General features: G+C 38.6%; 1 protein-coding gene across 1 annotated transcript in view; it reads right to left on the bottom strand.

Annotated features, from left to right (window-relative positions):
• pcxa (pyruvate carboxylase a) overlaps positions 1-24,868 on the bottom strand; it is a 154,959-nt gene that overhangs the window by 63,480 nt on the left and 66,611 nt on the right. Inside the window, exon 10 of the mRNA XM_073871229.1 lies at positions 7,500-7,682. Within this exon, the coding sequence (XP_073727330.1) occupies positions 7,500-7,682 (183 nt within the window). The remainder of the gene's footprint in view (positions 1-7,499; positions 7,683-24,868) is intronic.

The raw sequence follows: 24,868 nt of genomic DNA on the forward strand, positions 1-24,868 counted from the left end.
AGCCGGTCGGTAAGGCCCGGTCTCGGTTAGTTTGGCAAAGCACTATTACTTAGTTCATGTAGAATTGCAAAATAAAGCCGTTAAATATTTTTTTTCAACTTTCGAAACCACGCTGCAAACTATTTAGCCTGCATAAAAGTATCTATATAGCCTACTGTCTACAAACAATAATATTAACACTATACATTTAAAAGGTATAATTTAGAGGATTAGCATCAATGTATGATCTCTGTTTTGAGATACAGAGGCTCTAGCATCATAAATGTAGTATTTTGTGACAGAAGATGACAACATGCAAAATATAACATACCTTTTGTGTTGATATAATGATCGTGAATCGAATCCAGTATGTTTCAGATGTGTGAATGATCCATAAAAAGTCCAATAAAATACATCCTATGACCATTTTTGTCCACAAATGCGTATAATCCGTGAAATATAGAAATATAGTCTGTTGTTTACATCAGATTTCGCATGAACGTCTTATCGCCTACAATCTGAGGACTATTTGCGTCGTAACACACTTTATATAAGATTACTCTTTAGGTTCCAATAAACACGCGTTAAAACGTTGTTTTTAAAAGTAGGCGGGAGTATAATCCATAATATCCAAATAGCGCTGTTATTTCCGTGAGACATGATAACAGTACAGACGATATCAGCGAAGTGACTGCTCTGTGCTCTCTAGCTACCTGGTGGGTGGAGACCTGCGAGCGGGGTGGTGGGCGGGAAAATTCAAACTGAATGTGACGAAACGGCTAGTTACCTCACTTCGGAGCTGAGTTTGAACTCGTGCAATCTGAGACTCAAGGCAGAGGATATTCAGAAACGTGTATCTCACTCAAAACAGCATGGATGGATTTTTTTTCCAAGTTTGTATGCGTGTGGAAGCATCAGAGACACAAAATAACACCCCAAAACCCAGAAAAAGTGAGTTTCTCATAATATGGGCACTTTAACCTTCCTTTCACCTCCGAAGTAAATCCTTGAGGAAAAAATCATCCGGCATATTTGGTATGCAATTGTCTCCTGCAGCTCCATGGCAAACAATAACATACAACAACAGTAAGCACAATAGCATGCAAAAAGCATTTGTGTGAAAACAGACATGACTGTTAGACCTTGCACACCTACTAACAAGTGTACAATGCAAACCCAGTTAAAGTCTGACTCTTCCTGTTTTTATCTCTGTGTTTTAAATTCTGTCGGTAATCAATTGATTTTTGTTGAGCAAAACGCAATGAATTTGATGCTCTAGGCACAAAGAGCTAACTGGCAACTATCTGAAAGATATTTTCAACGAAAGAATTACATTATATGTGTAATAACAGTGATAAATGATGACACTGGTTGTGTTGTTTAGCCACTGCATCAAAACGACTGTTGCTATGGTTACTCCCTCAAGCGAATATGACTTCTGTTTATGAGCATCTATTTAGCACACACTAACAACCTGTAATCTAACTTATGTAGTTAATAAACCACAAACAGGTTATATAGGGCTGTTTTGTAAAACAAATACTTTTAATAACCTCTAAAGAGCCCCTATTTTCCTTATCGTGCCGAACGTCTCACGTTTTGGCCACCTACCAGAAAATCTTATGTTAAAGGGGACATATCACAAAAAAAAACTTTTTCCATGTTTAAGTGCTATAATTGGGTCCCAAGTGCTTCTATTAACCTAGAAAATGTGATAAGATCAACCCAGTAACTTTGTTTTGGTAAACCATTCTTTGCAAGAATATGAAAAAATTAAGTTATTGAAATTTGGCTCCCCTTGTGATGTCAGAAGGGGATAATATCACCTCTTAATCTGCACTATCCAACCACTGAATTTGCCATTTAGTGCAGAGATAAGCTGATTTGCAATTTAAATGACAAATTTTTGCTCACACCTACAAAGTGGCAATTTTAACATGTTATAATAAATTATCTATTATTTTGAGCAAGAACTTCACGTACATACTCTGGGGACACCAAAGACTTATTTGACATCTTAAAAAAGTCTTGTGAAATGTCCCCTTTAATGCAACCGCATGTGGCACTGTCCCTTACAATAATTAGTGCAACAAGTCAGTTTTAATGAAAGCAACAAGTCAGTTTTGATAAAAGCAACCGCTAAAAGACAAATTATCAATTAGTCACTTCTAAAGTCCAACACAAACGAACACAGACCTTTAAAAATGTGCCAACACCAAGAGTCCGACAGACGCTGACTTCCTTGTCTAACCTCAGTGAATGGATGGCATAACCATGCTCCATTATTTGAACAGTTAATTAAATCTTGTGGTGTTGGTTCTAGATAAATTGGCTATTTGAGGATGCCTAATAAAAACAATGGAGCTCTCCTTCCCCAAAGGAAGGAGAAGGTCTGTCTCCCCCTTCCAAGAGCCCAGGTGAGGGTGAAAAAGAGAGATTAAAAAGGCAGAGAAGTAAATGTAAAAGATCACTTCAGTGCAGTGAGGACAAAAGATGGAAATTAATCAAATATGGAAGGAAGAAGGAGCCTGTAAATTAAGACAGCGGGAGAGGTTTGAACTTCACACGTATCCTGGAGCGTCTTCATCGGTCTTCATTAAAAACAGGCAGGCCGCAACACTGAGCAAAGCTCTGGCCGTGACGCCCAGCAGCTTTAGAAGCGATTCTCAGAATGCAGCAGGCTATTCCCATGGACCGTTCCTGTAGTCACACTTGGGAATTAAACCTACAGGGTGAATGAAGACCTGACATGATCACATATTGAGGCCATACCAGGGAAAGCGGACGGGGAGGTGGAAAGAGAAATACAGAGGTGGAATGGAGGCAATTTTCTCAAATCACAAACTTTAACTGTGGGGAAGTTTAGATGCTAGAAACCCAAGTGAATAGACATCAGATCTGAGTATGTTTTTTTGTGAAGATTTTTATGTGAGGTAGAGATTAAATGAGGAAAGAAAAATAATGCATGGAGAAAAACGGTGTGGTTGAAAGAGATGCGGTGCATTAAAAGCTTCCCTGATGACCACACTTCAAAGCTCAGTTGTGCTCGGATACATCTGCTCAATCTCAAACCACTGTCTAATCACACAACACACACTGCAAGCTCGGTTACAAAGCCTAGTGAGATGCCTCAATGAACTGGTTGAATAGCCAGGTGCTTTGTAACGTCTTCTTAACATCATAGAGTCTATATAGGATGCATACAGTCTTGTTCAAAATAATAACAGTACAATGTGACTAACCAGAATAATCAAGGTTTTTAGTATATTTTTTATTGCTACGTGGCAAACAAGTTACCAGTAGGTTCAGTAGATTCTCAGAAAACAAACAAGACCCAGCATTCATGATATGCACGCTCTTAAGGCTGTGCAATTGGGCAATTAGTTGAAAGGGGTGTGTTCAAAAAAATAGCAGTGTCTACCTTTGACTGTACAAACTCAAAACTATTTTGTACGAACATTTTTTTTCTGGGATTCAGCAATCCTGTGAATCACTAAACTAATATTTAGTTGTATGACCACAGTTTTTTAAAACTGCTTGACATCTGTGTGGCATGGAGTCAACCAACTTGTGGCACCTTTCAGCTGTTATTCCACTCCATGATTCTTTAACAACATTCCACAATTCATTCACATTTCTTGGTTTTGCTTCAGAAACAGCATTTTTGATATCACCCCACAAGTTCTCAATTGGATTAAGGTCTGGAGATTGGGCTGGCCACTCCATAACATTAATTTTGTTGGTTTGGAACCAAGACTTTGCCCGTTTAATAGTGTGTTTTGGGTCATTGTCTTGTTGAAACAACCATTTCAAGGGCATGTCCTCTTCAGCATAGGGCAACATGACCTCTTCAAGTATTTTAACATATGCAAACTGATCCATGATCCCTGGTATGCGATAAATAGGCCCAACACCATAGTAGGAGAAACATGCCCATATCATGATGCTTGCACCTCCATGCTTCACTGTCTTCACTGTGTACTGTGGCTTGAATTCAGAGTTTGGGGGTCGTCTCACAAACTGCCTGTGGCCCTTGGACCCAAAAAGAACAATTTTACTCTCATCAGTCCACAAAATGTTCCTCCATTTCTCTTTAGGCCAGTTGATGTGTTCTTTGGCAAATTGTAACCTCTTCTGCACATGCCTTTTTTTTATCAGAGGGACTTTGCCGGGGATTCTTGAAAATAGATTAGCTTCACAGAGACGTCTTCTAACTGTCACAGTACTTACAGGTAACTCCAAACTGTCTTTGATCATCCTGGAGGTGATCATTGGCTGAGCCTTTGCCATTCTGGTTATTCTTCTATCCATTTTGATGGTTGTCTTCCGTTTTCTTCCACGTCTCTCTGGTTTTGCTATCCATTTTAAGGCATTGGAGATCATTTTAGCTGAACAGCCTATCATTTTTTGCACCTCTTTATAGGTTTTCCCCTCTCCAATCAACTTTTTAATCAAAGTACGCTGTTCTTCTGAACAATGTCTCGAACGACCCATTTTCCTCAGCTTTCAAATGCATGTTCAACAAGTGTTGGCTTCATCCTTAAATAGGGGCCACCTGATTCACACCTTTTCTTCACAAAATTGATGACCTCAGTGATTGAATGCTACACTGCTATTTTTTGAACACACCCCTTTCAACTAATTCAACTAATTGCCCAATTGCACAGCCTTAAGAGCGTGCATATCATGAATGCTGGGTCTCATTTGTTTTCTGAGAATCTACTGAACCTACTGGTAACTTGTTTGCCACGTAGCAATAAAAAAATATACTAAAAACCTTGATTATTCTGGTTAGTCACATTGTACTGCTATTATTTTGAACAAAACTGTATGTATATACAGAGACTGACTACCAACTTATTTCAATAGAGTTTGATGCTTAGCAAACAATCCGATACTCAAAAGCATAAAATACATTTTTTGGAGAAATAATCAATTAGTTACGACAAACATTTCACATTTTTTGTAAAACTCTCAGTGGAAACCCTTTCACACAGCGCCTTAATCCCAAAAAACTGCCATAAAATTGCCGAAGCAAGCAGTAACAATGCCGTAAGGGCTATGTCGTAGTAATGATGTTTGTTGCGTCACAACAACGTAGTATCGCTTAGCTCTTCGACTGTGGGATTTAAATGCATTTCAGGGTTTACAACAAAAACATGTCTGCAAACTGGAATAGATCAGAGACCAGGGAGCTTCTCACTATCCGCACCGAAGCTGGGATCATTCGCTAGCTAAAGGTGTAATGTGTTTTTAACAGCATCTAGCAGTGAGATTGCAAATTGCAACAAACCTCAATTTCCAAACGCAATGGGAAGCTAAGGTAGCTGCCACAGGACAAGCATGTCATCAACTAAGGGTGTTTTCACATATAGTTAATTTAAAAGAATCAAACCCAGTTCACTTAAAGTGAACCAGAAAAGGAACTAGCCGTATGTGACCTCAGTCTTTTTGGTGTTCAGAATATAGTGGACACAAAAGTTATTTTTTTGGTCCTCTTCAGAACTGCAGTGATGTTAGACCCTTTCTTGTTCACGACTTCATAAGAACTCAGACCAGAGCCTTTCTGTGCAGCAGTTGATTGTGACTTAAACTTAAAGGGACAGTAAGTAGGATTTACCCCCATCTAGTGGTGAAATTGTATTTTGCATTCAAACAAATAGTGCTCTCTAGCGCCTCGCTTTTCCCATTGCATGTTGCAACTACGGTAGCCGTTATGAACTCACTGATCTCCTTGTCCATTTTAGCTGGTTCATGTGTTCTTAATGAAAACACATTGTGGAAATGCGTTGGTAGGCTAGTGCTTTTTGTCCCTCTCTGCTATTATAGTTTATCAATACGGCGGAACGACATGGAAGACTCCTTGGACTTACCCGTTCAATGTAAGTAAAAAGAAGAAATTCAAAGCTTACAATGAGGACATTGACACCAACGAGGACATATTTATGAATAAAGACATTAATTTTGATTAATAAAATACTTAAAATCCTACTTACAGTCCCTTTAAGACGCTTCGTAAAAATTCCACCAAGTGCACAATTACAATATCATTACATGTCACACCCTGATATCACATGACATTAGAGGATCTTTACAGGATGCATGTGAACCGAGGAGCAACCTTTTGATCTTTCTGATGAAGCCAATACAGAAGTGATTTAAACTGCAATTCATCGACTGGCCACTAGAGGCTGGCTCCAAAAGGGAGTCAATTCCTATTGCTCAACTTTACAGTAGAAAATAATATGTTTACAGCCTGGTACAAAAATTTGTTTTTGTCTGTATAGCTAATTTTGCCCTTCATTACAACTGTGAGGGAGAATTGTTTTGTAACTCATCCGTTAAAATTATATTAAGCCTTAAACTTCTGCATAATTAAGGGCGTGGCCACTTGAGTGACGGTTGAATAGCCACTGATGTCACTAGAGTCGAGCTAGGAGGGCGTGGTTTGAGCAACCAGCCACCTCAGCATCACCCACGTCCTGCATTTTTACCCATTTTCGGATATCCGCGAGTGATGCGCGGCCAAGATGACAACGGCAGGCACCGCCTACTATTGGCTTCAAAAAGGATCTTCATAAACCTATAGGTGACGTCACGGACACTACGTCCATCTTTTTTACAGCATATGATGTGAACACATGCATAGATTCTACAAAATCATTGGCAGTGTACGGTAAATAACCCAAAATCTGACAAATCCCAGGACCTATTATCTGTGTGTTTTCCTGGAGTCTTCTGTGTGAAAAGGGTTTAGGTTTGAAAATAATTGAGTTTACCCTCTATTTCATCCTGTTTTATATGCTATACAGCTTTAACCCTCCCTTTAGAGCTGTCAAGCCCAAACATACATTCCCTTAATAGTCTGTTCAACAAACTTGTAAAGATACTTACAGGAAAGCTCCTTCCCTAATGGTTTAGGTAAACACATTCATTTTATTCACACTGATTAAATGCAAACATTCCCTGACAACTTCTCCCATTTGCACCCCCCCTTCCTTACTTAAACCGGCACATTGGAGAGTGGTGAGGTCTGCACCCTTTATCCAAGCGCACCATTAGTGACATTACTCAAACTCTGATCACATTATGCAGATAAAATACCGCATTATGTGTGTGTGTGGTACTGTCTACGGGCTGATGTGACTCATAAAGAGCGTTCATAATTCTGTGTGGGAGAAATAAAGAAATAGCACCAGCGGTCTCAAGATGAGATCAGAGTCTCAGATGGCAGCCTGCATGACAGTGACAAGACCTAGTCCTTGATTAAACCTGGTATGAAAATGCATTTTGGATGATCGGATAACAAGCGGACAATGCTAAATACAGGTGTTAACAGGGTGTAACACGTTTTGAGCTCCTCCACTTTCGTTTTTAGCATTTGGCCTGTTTACATGAATAACATATTTGACGGGTATCACTTAAAAGCACATGAAAAGTGATTTTCAAAGTTCTCTGGAGATTACATTAGTGCTGTTTCGGAACGTTTATCCAAGCACCGGTGTTGAGAACAGCCTTACCTTGACCCCACGGACCCGAAACTCCGCTAACGCTCTGCTCATTTTGGCAGAGGCAGCTGGCAGGTCGTTTCCGCTGGCGATCACTTTAACCAGGAGGGAATCGTAATGAGGGGAAATGAGTGCACCCTGGAAGGCAGAGGCGCTGTCCAGCCTGATTCCCATGCCCTCTCCACTGCGGAAGACCTGCCCAAAAGAAAAGATGATGATGTTTAGAATACAGATTAGACTTGGCATTGTTGATGCTTTTCAATGACTTGGAATCTAACAGCAAAAACATTTCTCTAAAAAATAAAGTTTTCCCAAAAATGAAAATTCTTAAAGGAACACAGCAACTTTTGGGGACTGTAGCTTATTTACCGTTTCCCCTAGAGTTATATAAGTTCATACATATCTTTTTCATCTCTGTGCATGCCGTAACTCTGTCTGACTCACCCACCGCTAGCCTAGCTTAGCACAAAGACTGGAAGTAAATGGCTCCTGCTAGCATACAGCTCCCAATAAGTGACTAATTAACGCCAACCTATTTATAAATTGTGATTTGTATAGTCACAGCATGTACAATAACAAGGTCAAATGAGACACAGACATTAATCACGCCGCCCAAGTAGCAGTGCTTCGCCTTCTGTGAATATAGTTCCCAGTATGTATACGGATAAAAGATGACTGTGTCTCATATGATCTTGTTATTTGTACACGCTGTGACTATACAAATCACAACATATAAATAGGAAAATGCTGGCGATATTTTGTCACTTATTGGGAGCAGTATGCTAGCTGGAGCCATTTACTTCCAGGCTTTGTGCTAAGCTAGGCTAGCGGTGGATGCGGCAGACAGAGTAAAGGGGGTCGCACACCGGCCGCGCAGCTCAGCGTCGCACTGCGTTGAGTAGCGTCTAAGACAACTCGAAGGTATCGCAAACCGGAAGGGCACATTAAATAGTGCGAGCTTCCTCAGATAACGTCTACTTCAAAATGCAAAATATACGTTAGTAGCCAATGTTAATCATTAATGATTTGGGACAAATATGATACTATGTGAGTGGCGCTCTGTGGCGCGACAGGGATTTGAGCAACTTCCTGAGTCGTAGCTGGGCGGCACGGACAGGCGCCACCTGTCGGCGGCGGTGTGCGTATACTCATTGAAAGCAATGTGTTCGAGTTTTTTAAAACGGCGCAGTGCTGAGCTGCGCGGCCGGTGTGCGACCCCCTTTACAAGACGTACAGAGAAGAAAAGGGTATGTATGGACTTCTCTAACTCTGGAGAATACAGGGAATAAGCTAAAGTCCCCAAAAGTCAGCGTGTTCCTTTATCCCATTGGTTCTCAAATAAAACTTTTGAGCTTATTTCACAAGTTGAAATGTAAACGAGCAGAATGGTGGCATTTTGATAACTTCAAAGTTTGTGGTTCTTGTGACCAGCTGTCATATGCGTATTTTGTCACGAGACATGCAAGAACCAATGAGATTTGAAGTTATCAATATGCCGCCATGTTTAGATTTATTGCTTAGAACTGTTCGTTTACATTTAAGTTTTGCTGAAAAAGCTTAAAATATTGATTTCTCTCACAAACGTAGTGTTTCACTTCAAATGACAAATATTAACCAACTGGAGTCATTTGGATTACTTTAATGATGGATGTTTGTGCTTTTTGTGGCTATACCATGTTGACCCCCACATAAGAAGAAAGCATGATGGCATTTTTAGTATAAAAATTATTTGTTTGTGTTTAACTGAAGAAACAATCTATGATGGCATGAAGGTGACTAAAGGAAATATTCTAAATAAAATGACTCATAGTTTAAAGAACATTCAAATTTGGCCTGTTAAGACTTTGAAGCACATGCTTTACTTTGAATGAGATCGTCATCAAAAGATGTTTAATGAAAAGAAGATTTGTTGACTTAAATGATACACCTCATTTAAAAGGCAAACACCATTAAAAAACATCTTTAAAGCAACACTATGTAGTTTTTTTACCTTTAAATAATGTCTCTAAAATTATTTCCGTGTTAGAACAACTTTTAACTGGACAAATTGTACTGTTGCTGCAACCTGAGCAGCCTCCTAGCTGCTACAAGCACACTCTGAAAGTGGCGGTAGAGGGTAGAGCACACAGCCCCGCCCCTCCCCTGCAGAAGAGTGTCTGATACCAGGCACTGTTGCGCTTTTCAACCACATGGGGGAGCTGCAAGTCATTTTTTACATGGAAACTACATAGTGTTGCTTTAAAACACAAAAAAATATTTACAAAACCGACACAAAATGGTTGAGAATATTTAGAGATGTCGATTGATACAAATTTCACACAGGCATACTACTTTGTATCCTTTTTACTGATACATTTTACGCATTTTATCCAAATCGACTTACAATGGATTACAGGGTATATTTTTTATCAGTATGTGTGTTCCCTAGGTTTGAACCCATGGCTTTTTGCGCTGCTAACCCAATGCTACCACTGAGCTATATAAATGGAAGAATACTCATAGGGGAACAGTCAAATTTCCTGTTGAATTCCCTGTTTACATACAGTATCACCTCAGTACCCTTACATCACCTCTGGATTAACTGGTGTCAATGAGGTGTTAAAGGTACCCTTGAGCGATTTCAAAAAACAGCCCTTCAACAGTGAGACTTCAATATACAAAAGGTTCAAAATACAAAAATCTCAGAGAGCTGCCCTTCAAACTCTTGCAAAACCAAAGCAACAATCAACACAAGCACCTCAGAGGCGTACGCAGGCAAACAGAACAACCCGACATAAAACACTGACACGCACACAAAAACACTCGCATTCCAGCCAACTGGCAGCAGCCATTTACTGTTGCAATTGTGCTCCATCTCAGCCTTTGGCATCCACACAACAATCATCAGCCACAGTAATGCGGATGTGCGCATACAGACGCAGGCAGCGAGAGAGCTTTTGTACGAGTGAGGTGTTATTGGGGGGTATAATGATAGCAAGAAACAAACAGAAATGGATAAAAGCAGACGCCCTTAGCCTCATCATTGTTGCGCTTCGGGTAATTCCTACGATTGCTTGACAGTGATCGTGCCGTCACTTACGAAACAGGACGTGCTAATGAACGGCAAAATCACCAGAGATTTTACAAGCATCGCCATGGCAGTCCAACAGAGTAATTTCATTTCACTCAAATTGAGTGAAAATTTGATTTGATGCCGTTAATGGCCTGAGCCACACAGAGAGACAAGCGTCAGAGAGAAAAGGCGCAATTTCTTCGTCATTTTACCCAAATGTTTGTGCGTGTGTGTTTAGAGAACGAATGCAAATCATGTCACTTATTATTGAGATTTGTCTTGAAGTATCATTATTTTTAATTACAGATTCAAAAAAGCAAAGACAAAGCAAACGTCATCCATTGATCATCCAATGAAGCCCGTTATAATTACAGTTTTGATGGCTGACGGTGTTGACACAGAAACCATACTGTGAATATCACATGCAGTATGAAGCAACATTTTTGCTTTTTTACTGGTTTTCTAGCCTATAATAGGATCTAAATAAAAATTTTAACACCAAATAATTGGTGTGAGAAAATTTTTGTTGACACATATCAAAGCTGTGACAGAAAATTACAAAATTGTACAAAAAAATCTGTACAAGAGCCTGTACAAGATAAAAATAAAGACGAATATACTTAAGTCAAGTAAAGTCACATTTATTAGCATGTTTTACAATGCGCTACAATCTTAAAGACTAACAGCCTATTTTAATGATCTAAGCGCATTGTTTGAAGAGCATGGCGCAGGTGCACTTTGGGTGTGTCCGAATGCACCTTTGCTAGTTTAATGACGGATTAAAGGTCAGCGCATCACATGCATGGTCCAAAAGGGTGCAAGTGCATTTGCAATTTAAACAACATGGCATTGGACATGAAAATGATAACTCTGCCAGGCTGAACCTAGTATGAAACACGTGCGTCGGGTAAAATAGGGCTCAAAGTCCGGCCCGAGGCATAAGCGACCAGGGGCCCCCAATCTTTTTTTTTTACAATTAAATAACTTAAATAATATAAATGGATCAATTAATTAATTCATTAATATGAATGAATAAATGAATAATTCAATACAAGAAAATTCTGATTTGCAGACAACTGCTGTGTGTCTGCAGCTCTGCAGTGCTAGCGTTTGAGTCATACGCAATATAGACACCTCGCATGCATGACAATTCGCGCCGGCACGCAAGTGCGTGTCACTGTAATAAATCATAAGCCATGTCACAAAAAAGGATGTATCCCTCTGGTGCTGAAAAGAGAAAGAAGAAAAGGACAGAGCAGGAGAAAAAAGCAAGATAAAGGTATGTAGTGATGTGCTAGTGATGTAACAGATCGCAGTTGATCCGTGATCGACCCACAGTTCGGCTCGAATGCAATTCGTGGATTAATACGCAAATTTAAATAGGGAAAGTTTATCATTTGCACGTGTTTCAAAGGCTTGCAAATGTTAAACATTTCAAGGGATTTTAAACTATTTAACCCGCAAAAAGCCGCTAAAGTGAACAGCTTTCTGGACACACATGCAGTTGAATGAGTCTGGTCCAGACGTGATCCTCACTATGCCCTTCAGAGATTAGAAAACTTGATGTTTAAACTTTAGAGAGAGTTACGCTACTGTGTCATACTGTAGTCCATTAACATACATTTGAGGAATAGAGCACTGAAAAACAACTAAACGTTTTTATGCTGCGCCATTTGTTATTCGTCCTCAGTCTGTGTGTGTGCGTTTAAGTGCACGCAGTAGTGCACACATAGAGAGACGCATTTCAGAAAGCAAGCAAACATAAAATCTTTCTGTTCTTGACAGGGCACATACAAACAAAAATGATCTCCACAGTACTCTTTTTCCAATAAAAACATTTAAGAAGAAACCAGGTCTGTGCTTCTCTTAAAGAGACAGTAACCTCAATTAACCTACTTAAGTCTGTGTCATTAATTTTAATCAAACAATCCAAGACAAAGAGAAAACCACTTCTGTAGCTCTAAAAATAATAATTATATTTAATTCATACAATAAAGACAGTGTTACGATTCATTTGATTTGATTTCTGTACCTAATGCAAATTTAGCCCTTACTTAATGTGCAATTTGGTTCTTTTTATAAATGTTTGTAATTTCTTAATTTTTTAATAAAAAAATTGGTGGGGGGGGCCCAAACAAATTCTGCTTAGGGCCCCCAAGAGGCTCGAGCCGGCACTGAACAGCTATGAACCTTAAACAACATTTACAGTTATTTTCCACTAAAGTCTGGTTTTGCACGGCACGATTACAAATGTTTATCAGCCCGGAATTTTCAGCACGGAATTCTCAGCACAGTTCAAGGAAACCATTACTGTACTGGCTCGGTCAGATCTAGAGCTGTGCAAAAATATCGATACGGCTAACTATCATGATAATTTTAATTTCTACTATCGATATTTTAAAAAATCCCTCTGTGTGCGTCAAACGACCTCCTGCGCCGCTGCTGTAGTTGTCGCTGTCCAGTTGTCTGCCATTCGGCCAATGTCTCAGAAGTTAGCGAGAGTGAGAAAATGGCAGAACATTTTTAAATGCCTGCAGCTTTCAAAGCCGACGTGTGGAAGTACTTTGGCTTTAAAAAGAAATGTGTAAAAAAATGTTTTAATAAAAAAGTATTGTATCGTGAGGCCCTTGCCAATACCCAGCCCTAGTCAGATCGGCGCTGAACGGGAAGCCCAGTTCTCCTATAACAGTGGTTCTCAAACTGGGGGCCACGAGATGGTGCCAGGGGGGCCCCAGTTTTATGACATTTTATAAAATACATGAATTTATCATGAATTCTGTGTAATTAAACCAAAAAAATATATAAGGCTACTAATCAAACAGCACTACTTTGAATAATTTTATATGTTTTGTTTAATTTAAATGTTACATTTTAGAACAAATTTGTTATAAAATTTTTTTGGGGGGGCTGCAAAGAAATGCACTGTACACAAGGGGGGGCCACACGCTGAACTTGTTTGAGAACCACTGTCCTATTTCACGCTATAGCTGCACGCTGTAACTTTTGGATAAAATGGAAGCCTATAATAGTGATTATTAGATATATGAAAAGGCAAATCTGAAGTGGTTGAGGAATGTTTAAAACTAACTGATCCCAGCTATACTGTAACATCGCACTGCTGTTACAAAGAAGAGGAACTTCTATATGATGGCTGACTGTATTATCCAAAAAAGTAACTGATCATGTTTCCCATTATAAAAAAGTGAAACCTTTCTGAAACCTCTGAAAGTTTTAAAATCAAACCTTTTTCAATAAACAATAATGTCAAACCTTTTATAACGCCTGATTATTTTCAAAGTGTTGCTATTTTAAAATAAATGCCAGAAAAACAGCATGATGTCTTAGAAATCACTGCATCATCTCTATATGCTAACCTCCATACTGATCCGTCCACAGCAAGGCTAAGACACGCAAAAGCAAAATGAGACAGGACAGCCTTAACAGCAATCCAAAGCTTTTCATCATGGGATGGATGCTTCAGGACAGGATTTCTGAAGAAGCGCTACTGATCTGAGTCACAGCAAGACCTCTGGAGGAAGTGAGTCTCACAAAGACATCAGAAGAGGAAGCGGAGACGGCCAGCACTCTGCGTGGGTCAGTTTTATTCTCGCTCTCTTTTCTCCTCATCTTTCTCATTTTTTGGGTGTGTCACTTGTAATTAATGAACTAGGCTGAAATGCACGCTCACCCTCCTCATCCAGGGGCTTTGAGGCTGCAAAGCAAAGCTTAAATACAATTACAAGCCCCTACCTGCTACTGTACAGTATGCTAAGTGCAGAGAGTTTTATTAGAGTTGTTTTGGGAAACTGCAAGGCATAAAATAGGGACAATAAAGATATTGAGAGAGAGAGGGGACAGAGACAGAGAGAGATTTAGGTAGAGGTAAAGAAGCGTATTTCAGAGGTGGCAGGATCGAGGTGGTAATAGATGGGAAGATATCCAACAGTTTCTCAGCTCCTAGCAACTCTGCATGCTCTAACAGGCAGAAAACTATCACAGCAACCCAGGAGAGAGATGAGCGAGAAACGCTCACCGATTGTTTTATCTGGGCGGGAATGTGACCTGTCAACTTAATCGCAGCCATTCCTCTTAAAAATTGGTCTGATTTTGTTCGAAAGATCCGTGATAAGTGGTTTGGCGTGGCATAATTTAAAGTCCTGGAGAATCATTCTGGCTGACAGGACGACTGGCATTATAACACAGCATTTGACCTAGTACAGTATGTGTCATATATACACATGCATTTACATTTTAAAGTTCATTCTTACAGAGTTTTACAGTAATGGGAGTTGCAAGCAAGTTTCATATTACTGCCAAACAGTTCCCAGACTCACTATGGTCAGTTCATTACTGCTGGCTAGTATAAGAGCTGAAGTTTGAATGGCAAATGTGAAGAACAAGTGATGTGACACAAGCCTACTAGACGCAACCTGTCAAAAGGTCAAGGGTCGGCTGGTGAGACAGAAATCTATAAGGGTAAACGCAGAAAGTCCCAGACGTGCTTCAGTTTGCTGTGTGCAGTGACATTTTCTTTATTGAAGTAATGCTGTAGGCTCCCGTATACCTTTGTACAGGTGTGTGCGTGTGTGTATATCTCGCCAACCTGAGATTAAACCAATCAGAGGTGTGAGGCGTCGCGCTCTGGAGCATCGCAGGACATGCGCCTACATGCATATAAATAAACACAGCAAAATTTGTGCAGTGAGCCGTGTGACTGTGCAACTCGAAACGGCCACTTGCCAATCTGGTCTTTTCCTGCGCACCTCTTCTTTCCCTCATGTTTGTACACATCTCACCATCCCTCCATTGTTAAGTAGGTCACCTCACCTCCCTGTTTCCCCAGCAGCTTCAGATCTGTTTACCCTGAATCTATGTTAGCATCTCTATTTCTGCTGTACTTAACCTGCCCATGCCTGCCCCAGGGTCTGCCAAGCATCCAAATGCAAGGAAAACAAACTGTGCATGGGCATGGTGAAAAAAAAAACGGGAATTGGAACAATGACCGCTGCACCCATGCACATCATTAAGTTGGCATTTGCTTTTTTTAAAATTCGGCAGTATTAATAAAAACTACTAAAATACAAATAAATCTATTGCAAAAAATCTATTTGCTGATTTATGAGTTTATATAGGAGTTACACCCATTATGCACCTGCAGCCACTATCATGCAGAACACCTTTGTGGCATCTTTACAGTGGTTTAAAACAATTATATTCAGATTAAATATGCTTATTTCATACTGCATGGAAATAGTTAATTTATATTTTGTGTGTCTTGTGTGTTGTCTTTTAAAAGGCAAACAGAGCCTGCATTCCTGTATTTACACAGTAATGACACATCACAGTAAACAATGCATCCCACTATCTAATGTTTATTAATATTAGTAAATTGAATGCACAAGGGATTAAACGGATTATGAGCTGACTGACATGCTGTAGGGGCATTTGGCCATCAAGCTGCTTTTACTGTGATGTGACAGAAGGTTTATAATTGCAGAATAGCCTCCCTATCATTTATGTCATGGTAAAATATTTCCAGAGTGGTTATCATTTTTAATCTCCATCTATAATAACCAGCTGTGGACGTTAACACGTTGCAAATGACAGAAATAAAAAAATATATATTTCTGCAGAGAAAAGGAAAAACAAACAAAAAGATACTCAAGAGATGTCTAAATTGGCCAAAACAACATTATACTCTATCGATACGATTTTAACTCTAAAAAAAAGAGTGCCGGATGGATGACGTATTTTTGTAGACCAAACCGAAAGTTAATGGGATACTGGTTTCTGCACAAAAAAGCCCATTCATTTTTCCCATAGACTTTTGGATTATGGCAAAAATAAGCTCTGGGATTAACAAACGTTAAAGACAAGTTCATCTTCACAGATGAAAACAAATTTTATGAATATTGAAATGTAAATAAGCTATTAAAACGTGTAAGTGTCATAAACTTTTGTAAAACACAGACTTCCGGTTTGGCCTACAAAAATATGTCATCCCTGCCACACTCTATAGACGGTTTCATCGGACGCATGTGCGGTGACGCAATTACGCATCTGGTCAGAACTTTACTTCCAGTTTCTGTTTGTTTAATGGTCTGACTAGTTGCTAAACTGAACTCTTGAACAAATACCTCATTGAAAATTACAAATGTTTTGGTGTCCTAGGTAATCTAGATGTTGTTTATTTTGCTTTTTATAAAAATAAACTACTTTAAAAGGACTTTGTTGTTATTTGCTCTTAACGGAGTTTACTGTAATGTAGGTGTTTTTCATGAAAGCCGCTTGTTTATGTTGTCACTGCTGAAACCGTCTATATAAACATGCATGACATCACCACTTGTGGGCGGGGCCTGGAGGTTGCAGTTAGACTTTTTCCATTGTCAGTCATTTTGACGGTCACAGTCGTCATAATCAATTACAATAATGTCATATTTTAATGATAATAATTAATAGCTTCTGTTTTGGTTCACATTTTCATTTTTAATCGTAAACTTATGAGCATATAAGTTAAAATATGTGTATTTGCAAAGAAAACAGATGAGATCGTGCGTCACATTACCCGTTTAACATCACATGAACCAGATAAATAAATGTTTGGTAAAACATGCAGTAAAAAACGTGCAAATAAAATAAAAATCAAATTACAAAACACTACTGCGGTTAAAATCTGACTTGAACTAAACTCAAATAACTTTCTTTAATGCACTGTACTGTAATTAGGGATGCATAACGATTAATCACGATTAATCTATAGCAAAATAAAAGTTTTTGTTTACGTCATATATGTGTGTGAGCTGTGTATAATAACTGTGTAGATAAAAGCACACACATGCATGTATATATTTATATATTTATATATTTATATATATATATATATATATATATATATATATATATATATATATATATATATATATATATATATATATATATATATATATATATATATATATATATATATATATATATATATATATATATATATATATATAAAATAATAATATTAATAATAATAATAATAATACATTATTATTATTATAATAAGCACAGTTCACACACATTAATGATGTAAACAAAAACTTTTATTCTGCTATAGATTAATCGCGATTAATCGTTATGCATTCCCACTATCTTAAACCATCCTAATCCGTATTGACTAAGTGCTCGTCTTTGTGTAATAAATGCATCAGGGCAGATTTATGCAGCAGACTCCATTGTCATTAGATTTTGTGTCTTTACCTCAGACAGGCGACGACTTCTTGCTGCAGTTTTAATTTTGTTTTGGAGATTGATCTTGTACTACTCCATCACATTGGAGTGTATTAAACTTCAGCAGCGATGCACAGATCTATCAGCGTATAACATTAAAGTATCGCGATAGAGTTGAGATCAGTGCTTACTAAACGCTCTCTCGCAAAACTTCACGAAGATCAATCTGTGCAAAGCAGTGCTGCATTAAGTCAAATACGCACTTACCTCCAGCTGCACAGGGCTGTGAACTACATTTACAAGTTGTAAATGTAATCCGTCAAAATGACAGATGGCTTTTAGATTTTTCAGTCATGCCCAAAAATAATCCATCAAAGACATTTTCAGTAAACGTGACCTGTTGCGGAGCCACACCTTAATGTTTACAAAAAAGAAAGATATGCAGTATTGCGTTTTCTCCAAGCACTTTTACAACACTGTAAACTCATTCTGATGGGTCTGTTGCAACCAATGTGCTGTTCGATTACGCTAGCCGGTGTTCCTCAACTGGGGGCAAAGCGCATCAGTACTTTGACAAGTCCAAAAGGAGCGTGTGCAAGCTTCATTGTGCTGAAAAATACATCACACAATCGTGTCAGCCTCATCTGTAAGCGCTCCCGGGCTCTCTGGTGAAAGGAAGCACAGAGCATTGAAAGGGTCTCGACCTCCAGGCCTCTGAGGTATGACTAAAGAGCGTTTGCTCACAGCAGTTTCACACAGTGCAGAAGTCTGCCCTGCTTCAATCACGAGGGCTCCATTTTTCTACTAAGCAAAAGGATTAGCCGGATTTGATGTCTTAAAGGACTGAGAAGTATTAAAATATGACTGTGATTGCTCTTATTATATGTCAGGTTCTGTCAGACAGAAAGAGCGGAGGAAAGAAAACATGCAGAAGGAAGCACGATAAGGGACTTATGAATATAAGGATATGCCACACAAAGTCTTGCATAAACACGTTTTAAATGAAGCCAAATAAATTGTTTCATGATTGTTTATTGAAATTGAAAATTAATATTTGTGCAAACAGAGACCCCATCATCTTCACACATACTCATACTCAAGATATAATAATACTATGGTGAAATATAAATCTAAATTTAAGAAAAATATTGTAGTTTTTATACTTTTAATGCACTGCAGTATATTGCATATTTAAGGTGGCACTGAATGAATTTATGTTCATGCATCACTGAATCTTCACCTCACTTTACTGACCCTGCAATGTGAATCTGCCTTAATAGAAATGTCTTTGGCAAATTTAAGACTTCATTGAACAACATTTAAGACTTTTTTCTTTGCCATTTAAGATATTTTGAAAAAGCATTAAAATGTCTTGTGAACAATTTGGAATGGAGTTTAGTTTAATTGAGCTCTATAAAACACTTAGCTTTGTATAAAAGGACAAGCTTTGTGCTATTTGTTTAGAGTTGTAAAAAGGCTTTCCCATGTATTTACTTCAACTGTCATGCATAAACACACACTCGCACACAAATGTCTGGCATCCCCCCATCCACGATAAAAAATGCCTCTGACTCTCCAAAGCTTATACAGACAGAACAAATCACAGTGACACGGCCACAACCCAAACCAGCTGTGACTGCCGGCGAGCAATTATGGCATCAAGGGAAGACACCGTCCCTTTTCTCCTCTATTATCCCTCTGTCACATCGCAAAGCAGGGATCGACAGGAGCGCTAGCAGTTTCTTTTTAGAGTCATCATAAGTTACCCACGTTACTAAAGATTAAAGTCTTAAACCCAAAAAGATTTCTTTTTAAAAGTTGCTTTGGATGCATAGATAACACTATTCAAAATCGAAATTGCACAGGATTTTTCCAACCATTTTCCCTACATGTGATCGGTGTAAATCTGCGGGCTCTCTTACCCATCTTTTTTGGACATGCCCTAAACTTTATCATTTTTGGTGTGATATATTTAAGTGGTTTTCTGACATGTATGGTTTTATGTTTACACCTGATCCAGAAATTGCATTATTTGGATATTCTGTTTATTTGTCAGACCATACTGTTTCTGTACAAAGCACTATTATTTACAGAATGATTGTTGCAAAAAGTATCATTCTAAAATTGCAAATTGCATATCTATCCTGGTTCTTAGTTTCTCTTTCTTTTTTTCCCTCTATTGGTATATTATTATTGTCATTATTATGGTTGATGACATTAATAATTGTACATAATCATTTACATCATTGTTTCTTTGTTAAAGGAATATTCCATTTTCGTAAAAGAAAAATCTAGATAATTTACTCACCACCATGTCATCCAAAATGTTGATGTCTTTCTTTGTTCAGTTGAGAAGAAATTATGTTTTTTGAGGAAAACATTCCAGGATTTTTCTCATTTTAATGGACTTTAATAGAGCCCAACACTTAACTCAACACTTAACAGTTTTTTTCAACGGAGTTTCAAAGGACTATAAACGATCCCAAACGAGGCATAAGGGTCTTATCTAGCAAAACAATTGTCATTTTTGACAAGAAACATTACAAATTTGCACTTTTAAACTACAACTTCTCATCTAGATCCGGTCGTGATGCGCCAGCGTGACCCCACGCAATACGTCAAGAGGTCACAGAGGATGAACGCAAAACTCCGCCCCAGTGTTTACAAGTGTGTTGAAAGAGGACCGTTCCGACGTTGTTGTATGTCGAATTATACTAATTAATGTCTTTGTGTCAGTTTATTGTTTACAATGGTCCGCAAATGTGCGTTTTATATATGTAACACGTGACCTCTCTACGTCACTACGCATTTACGTTAGGTCACGCAGAAAAGGACAAGAAGTTGTGGTTTAAAAGTACATATTTTTTTATTTTTCTTGTCAAAAATGACAATCGTTTCGCTAGATAAGACCCTTATGCCTCGTTTGGGATCGTTTATAATCCTTTGAAACTCCGTTAAAAAAAACTGTTACGTGTTGAGTATTAAGTGTTGGGCTCTATTGGGGTCCATTGGGGTGAGAGGAATCCTGCAATGTTTTCCTCAGGGGGCATAATTTCTTCTCGACTGAACTAAGAGGGACATCAACATTTTGGATGACATGGTGGTGAGTAAATTATCTGGATTTTTTTTAAGAAAATGAAATATTCCTTTATATTATCACTCACTATTTTTATGTTTTTTTTTCTTTTTCCTTTTTGCTTTTCTGTAAAATGTAAAATTCTACAAAAAATACTTATAAAAAAGTTGCTTTGCGATCTGATATTACAAATATGATAAGGAGTGTATTATTTCCATCACATGCTTGAGGTATTCGGCCAATCACAATGCAGGGTTTCCCACAGCACATTTCAGTGAAGGCAGCCCGCCAAAGCTTGGAAACCCCACCCCCTTAACTAGGTCTCAAAAAAAGGCTGTCAAGTGCATCTCTGAGAATAGCGCGTACACGCATCACACCGTGAGCGGTGACGCGCGCCACAAGGTCGAAAGGAGAAAGATGTGGTCTGGACCGTCACTGTCTGGAGGATAACTAGCCAGTTGATTAAACATCTCGGAGAATAGGATAACTAACCAGTTGATAAAACATCTCGGAGAATAGCGTGGACGCGCTTCACACCGCGAGGGTGCACGCGCACCACACGGCCGAAATGAGATAAGACGTGGTCCGTCATGTCTGGAGGATAGCCAGTTGATAAAACGCGTGTCCACGAGAACTGTAAGTGGACTTATGTTTTGGGTTTATTTAAGCCTGTTATTGTATTAGTCTATAGTTCTTGCAAATTTAAAGTAAGTTAGCTGATGATTTTGTTGTTTGAGCAACCTGCTAGCTAGGTATCACGTGCCTGTTGATTTGATATAATTGTTGAGCGCTCTTGGTAACTTTATTTATGTGCATTATTTACATGCTACAGTAGTTACACTCCTTTAAGATAATGTAATTAATAGTGGGAAATAATCAGTTTTTAAAATTTTTGCGCTATCTATCATCGTTCGCCAGGCATTCTACAACATCTGCTTTAGTTTCAGTTTCACTTCACCACGCAGCTATTCCCGTTAGAGGTAAAAACATTTAATTCATTAATAATCCAGTATGTGTTCATTTTTTGTCATAGTTTCTTCAAAATTAAGTTTTATTTGAGTGTTTTAAAAAAAAATATTTGAATTTTCATCATGACGCATATGCCCCACCCCTTTGATTGCCACGCCCTCGTCCCCGCCCAACCCTACCACCTTAACTAACAAATTTTCTACGGGAAACCCTGCAATGCACTGGATAACTTTGTTGTAAATGTGTTAGCATCTAGCCTAGCCCCATTCATTCCTATGACTCCAAATAGGGATGAATTTAGAAGCCACCAAACACTTCCATGTTTTTCCTATTTAAAGACTGTTACATGAGTAGTTACACAAGTAAGTATGGTGGCACAAAATAAAACTTTTGTTTGGAGCCATAGTAATGAATGGGGCTAGGCTAAATGCTAACACATTCACGAAGCGCTGTACAAAGATTAAATGTTTACGCATTGAAAAAAGATAGGCATGTATTAATTCATCTAAGCTGAGGTAAGAACATAGTAAAATATTGAAAACCGGTGGTGTTTTCCTTTAACTACAGATCAGCTGCCAAACCTCCGATCAAATAGCAGTAATTCATGATCGCTGTCTTCCCTCGTCTTTAGGAAACCAAAACATTTGTTTTTTTTTCAATGAGGTATTTGTTCCAGAGTTCAGTTAAGACACTAGTCAGACCATTAAACAAACAGAGACCGGATGTAAAGTTCCGCTCAGACGTGTAATCGCGTCACCGCACGTGCGTCCGATAAAACGTCTATATTTGTGCCACATTTTGTGCAGCATTTTCACATTAACAGCAGTCAGACAAGTAGTCATGACTAGCCACAACTGCCCTGAAATGACAAGAGTAACAATGTTGCTTGCTAGACAACTTCGCTTAATTAAGAACAAGGAAAATACAAACAAAACAAGGGCAGATAAGATAGGGAGGAGGGAGAGGAGAAAATGAAAAGAGAAAGAATAGATGAGAGAAAGAGCGAGAAAGAGCAAGAGAGAGGGAGAGAGAAAGAAAGGTGTAAACAAAAACTGTAAACCAATAAATTAAGAGGATTGAATAAATTGAAGAATTGTGAATACAGAAACAAAGATATCCAGACTTACAGAAAAACACAGATGTTACAATCAGCATGGAAGAAAAACAACAGAATGAATCCGAGTAAGGGGTAAAAATAAAGGGCTCAGCCTTAATACAAAGAGAAAACCAGACAGACAGAACAAAAAGTGCAAAATCAAATTGAAAATTAGAAAAGCACAGACACAAGAAGAGGTGAGAAAAATGAGTAATAGAAAGAAAGGATAAAGACAAAAACAACAGGGGGGGGGATGGTGGGTATACGAAAAAATAAGATGGAGGAGAAAGTAAAAATCCGAAAAACCTAGGAATGTGGCAGAAAGACAGATTTCATTACCTCCATAAATTGACTCTGATTTCATAACAAATTTTATCAGGAATAAAATGTCAATCACAGTTAAAGCCCAGCACTGTTTATCAGGCCTCATGCCAAAACAGGAGAGGAGATTTAGTGGAAGATGTTCATTTCCAAACAATTCCCTAACTGGAAAATTTTCAATTTCATTTCACGGGCCAGACTGAAATATACTGTTTCACAGAGGTGATGGCACGCTGGAACCACCAAAATAGAGGTCTCCACAAAACGCATTACCCGAGGATACAAAATATCCGGTGTGTGACAGACTGCCTGGCCAAGGTAATCTACAGCGATGCTCTAGAATATACAGGATAAGAGATGAAGACATACACTGAATTTTAAAAGCTTTCGTAAACACGGCAGACCGGATTTGCTTATGCTTGGCTGAAAATACTTTGACATTACTCAGACGATGCTCAGAAACAACCTAAACTAATAAGAGAGACTGGATTTGTGATCAATAGAGAGCGCAAGAGCAGGGAAAACAAGGTTATTTATGGAGTAACAATGCAACATTTAATTTATTAAGCTTTACTAGAACAGCAGGCTTCAACTGGATCCATCCAATCGGATCATTTGAATGCACTCCTCATTAGGTTCTTCAAAGTCTTTCAAATTAGTCTTGCAAAATTACTGGAAAATAAGTGGAAAAGTATGCTCACCTTTGTGAGGAAAATTTCTCATTTCACATGCATTCACTGCTTTTACAGGAAAACACACAAATCAGAGGATATTGAAAATTACATAAAACTAAAATTAGATGTAGGAACACAGCACCACCAGCCCAGTTGGACAACCTCCATCGGCTGGCCCCAAACTCTATCAAACAGGTTACTAGTGAGTGAGTTACTGGTTACTGTTGAGTCCTGAGACATTTATACCTCATGATAAAGATTACTCAGCTGATCACAAATCTTTCTAGAAGATGTAGTTTTCATCCAGCAGCCTCGGGCAATATATGACAAAACCTACAGCTGCGGGAATAAATCTAAAAGCCATTTCACAAGCCATCGATAAGCCAATTTTTATTTTTATTCAGGAGAAGTCAGCAGTTTCTTATTGGTATGGGCTTCGCATAAAAGAGAGAAAGTACCGAGGGGCGATTGTTTGAGGAAACTCAAGGGTGCAGATGGTGTGTTAGAGGTCAAACTAGTATAATTAACAAGTCACACAGGCGTCCATACCCAAAGAACCGCTGCAGGCTAACCGGCACAGGAGTTTGCGATTGCTGTATTTTCTATTAGACATATCTGTGTGTGTGTGTGTAGCATATGAGCACGTGGCAATGTGCTGCGTATCTGCCTGAGGAGTTGTATTTGGTTTTGTGTGGGATTTAGTTGTGTTACACTGGGCCGCACAGACCTGCAGGGGTTTTACTGCCCTATGAATCATTCACTTCTGACGAGAACAAAAGGGGATAAACTCTCAAAGACATAGCGGCTCTTTACTTACAGCAAATCACTCGCGGGTTTGGTCTTAGCGGACATGAGTTTACTTCTGAATGTGTGTCCCATGGTCACGCAGGGCTGTCTAAACCCTGTTCAGGAACTCCGGTTGAGCTTAATTAGATGAATTAATAAACGCTTTTGGGAGGATTCTGCGAAACTACTTAA

The sequence above is a fragment of the Misgurnus anguillicaudatus genome, chromosome 9 (assembly GCF_027580225.2).
Source record: "Misgurnus anguillicaudatus chromosome 9, ASM2758022v2, whole genome shotgun sequence".
In the NCBI taxonomy this organism is placed as follows: domain Eukaryota; kingdom Metazoa; phylum Chordata; class Actinopteri; order Cypriniformes; family Cobitidae; genus Misgurnus; species Misgurnus anguillicaudatus.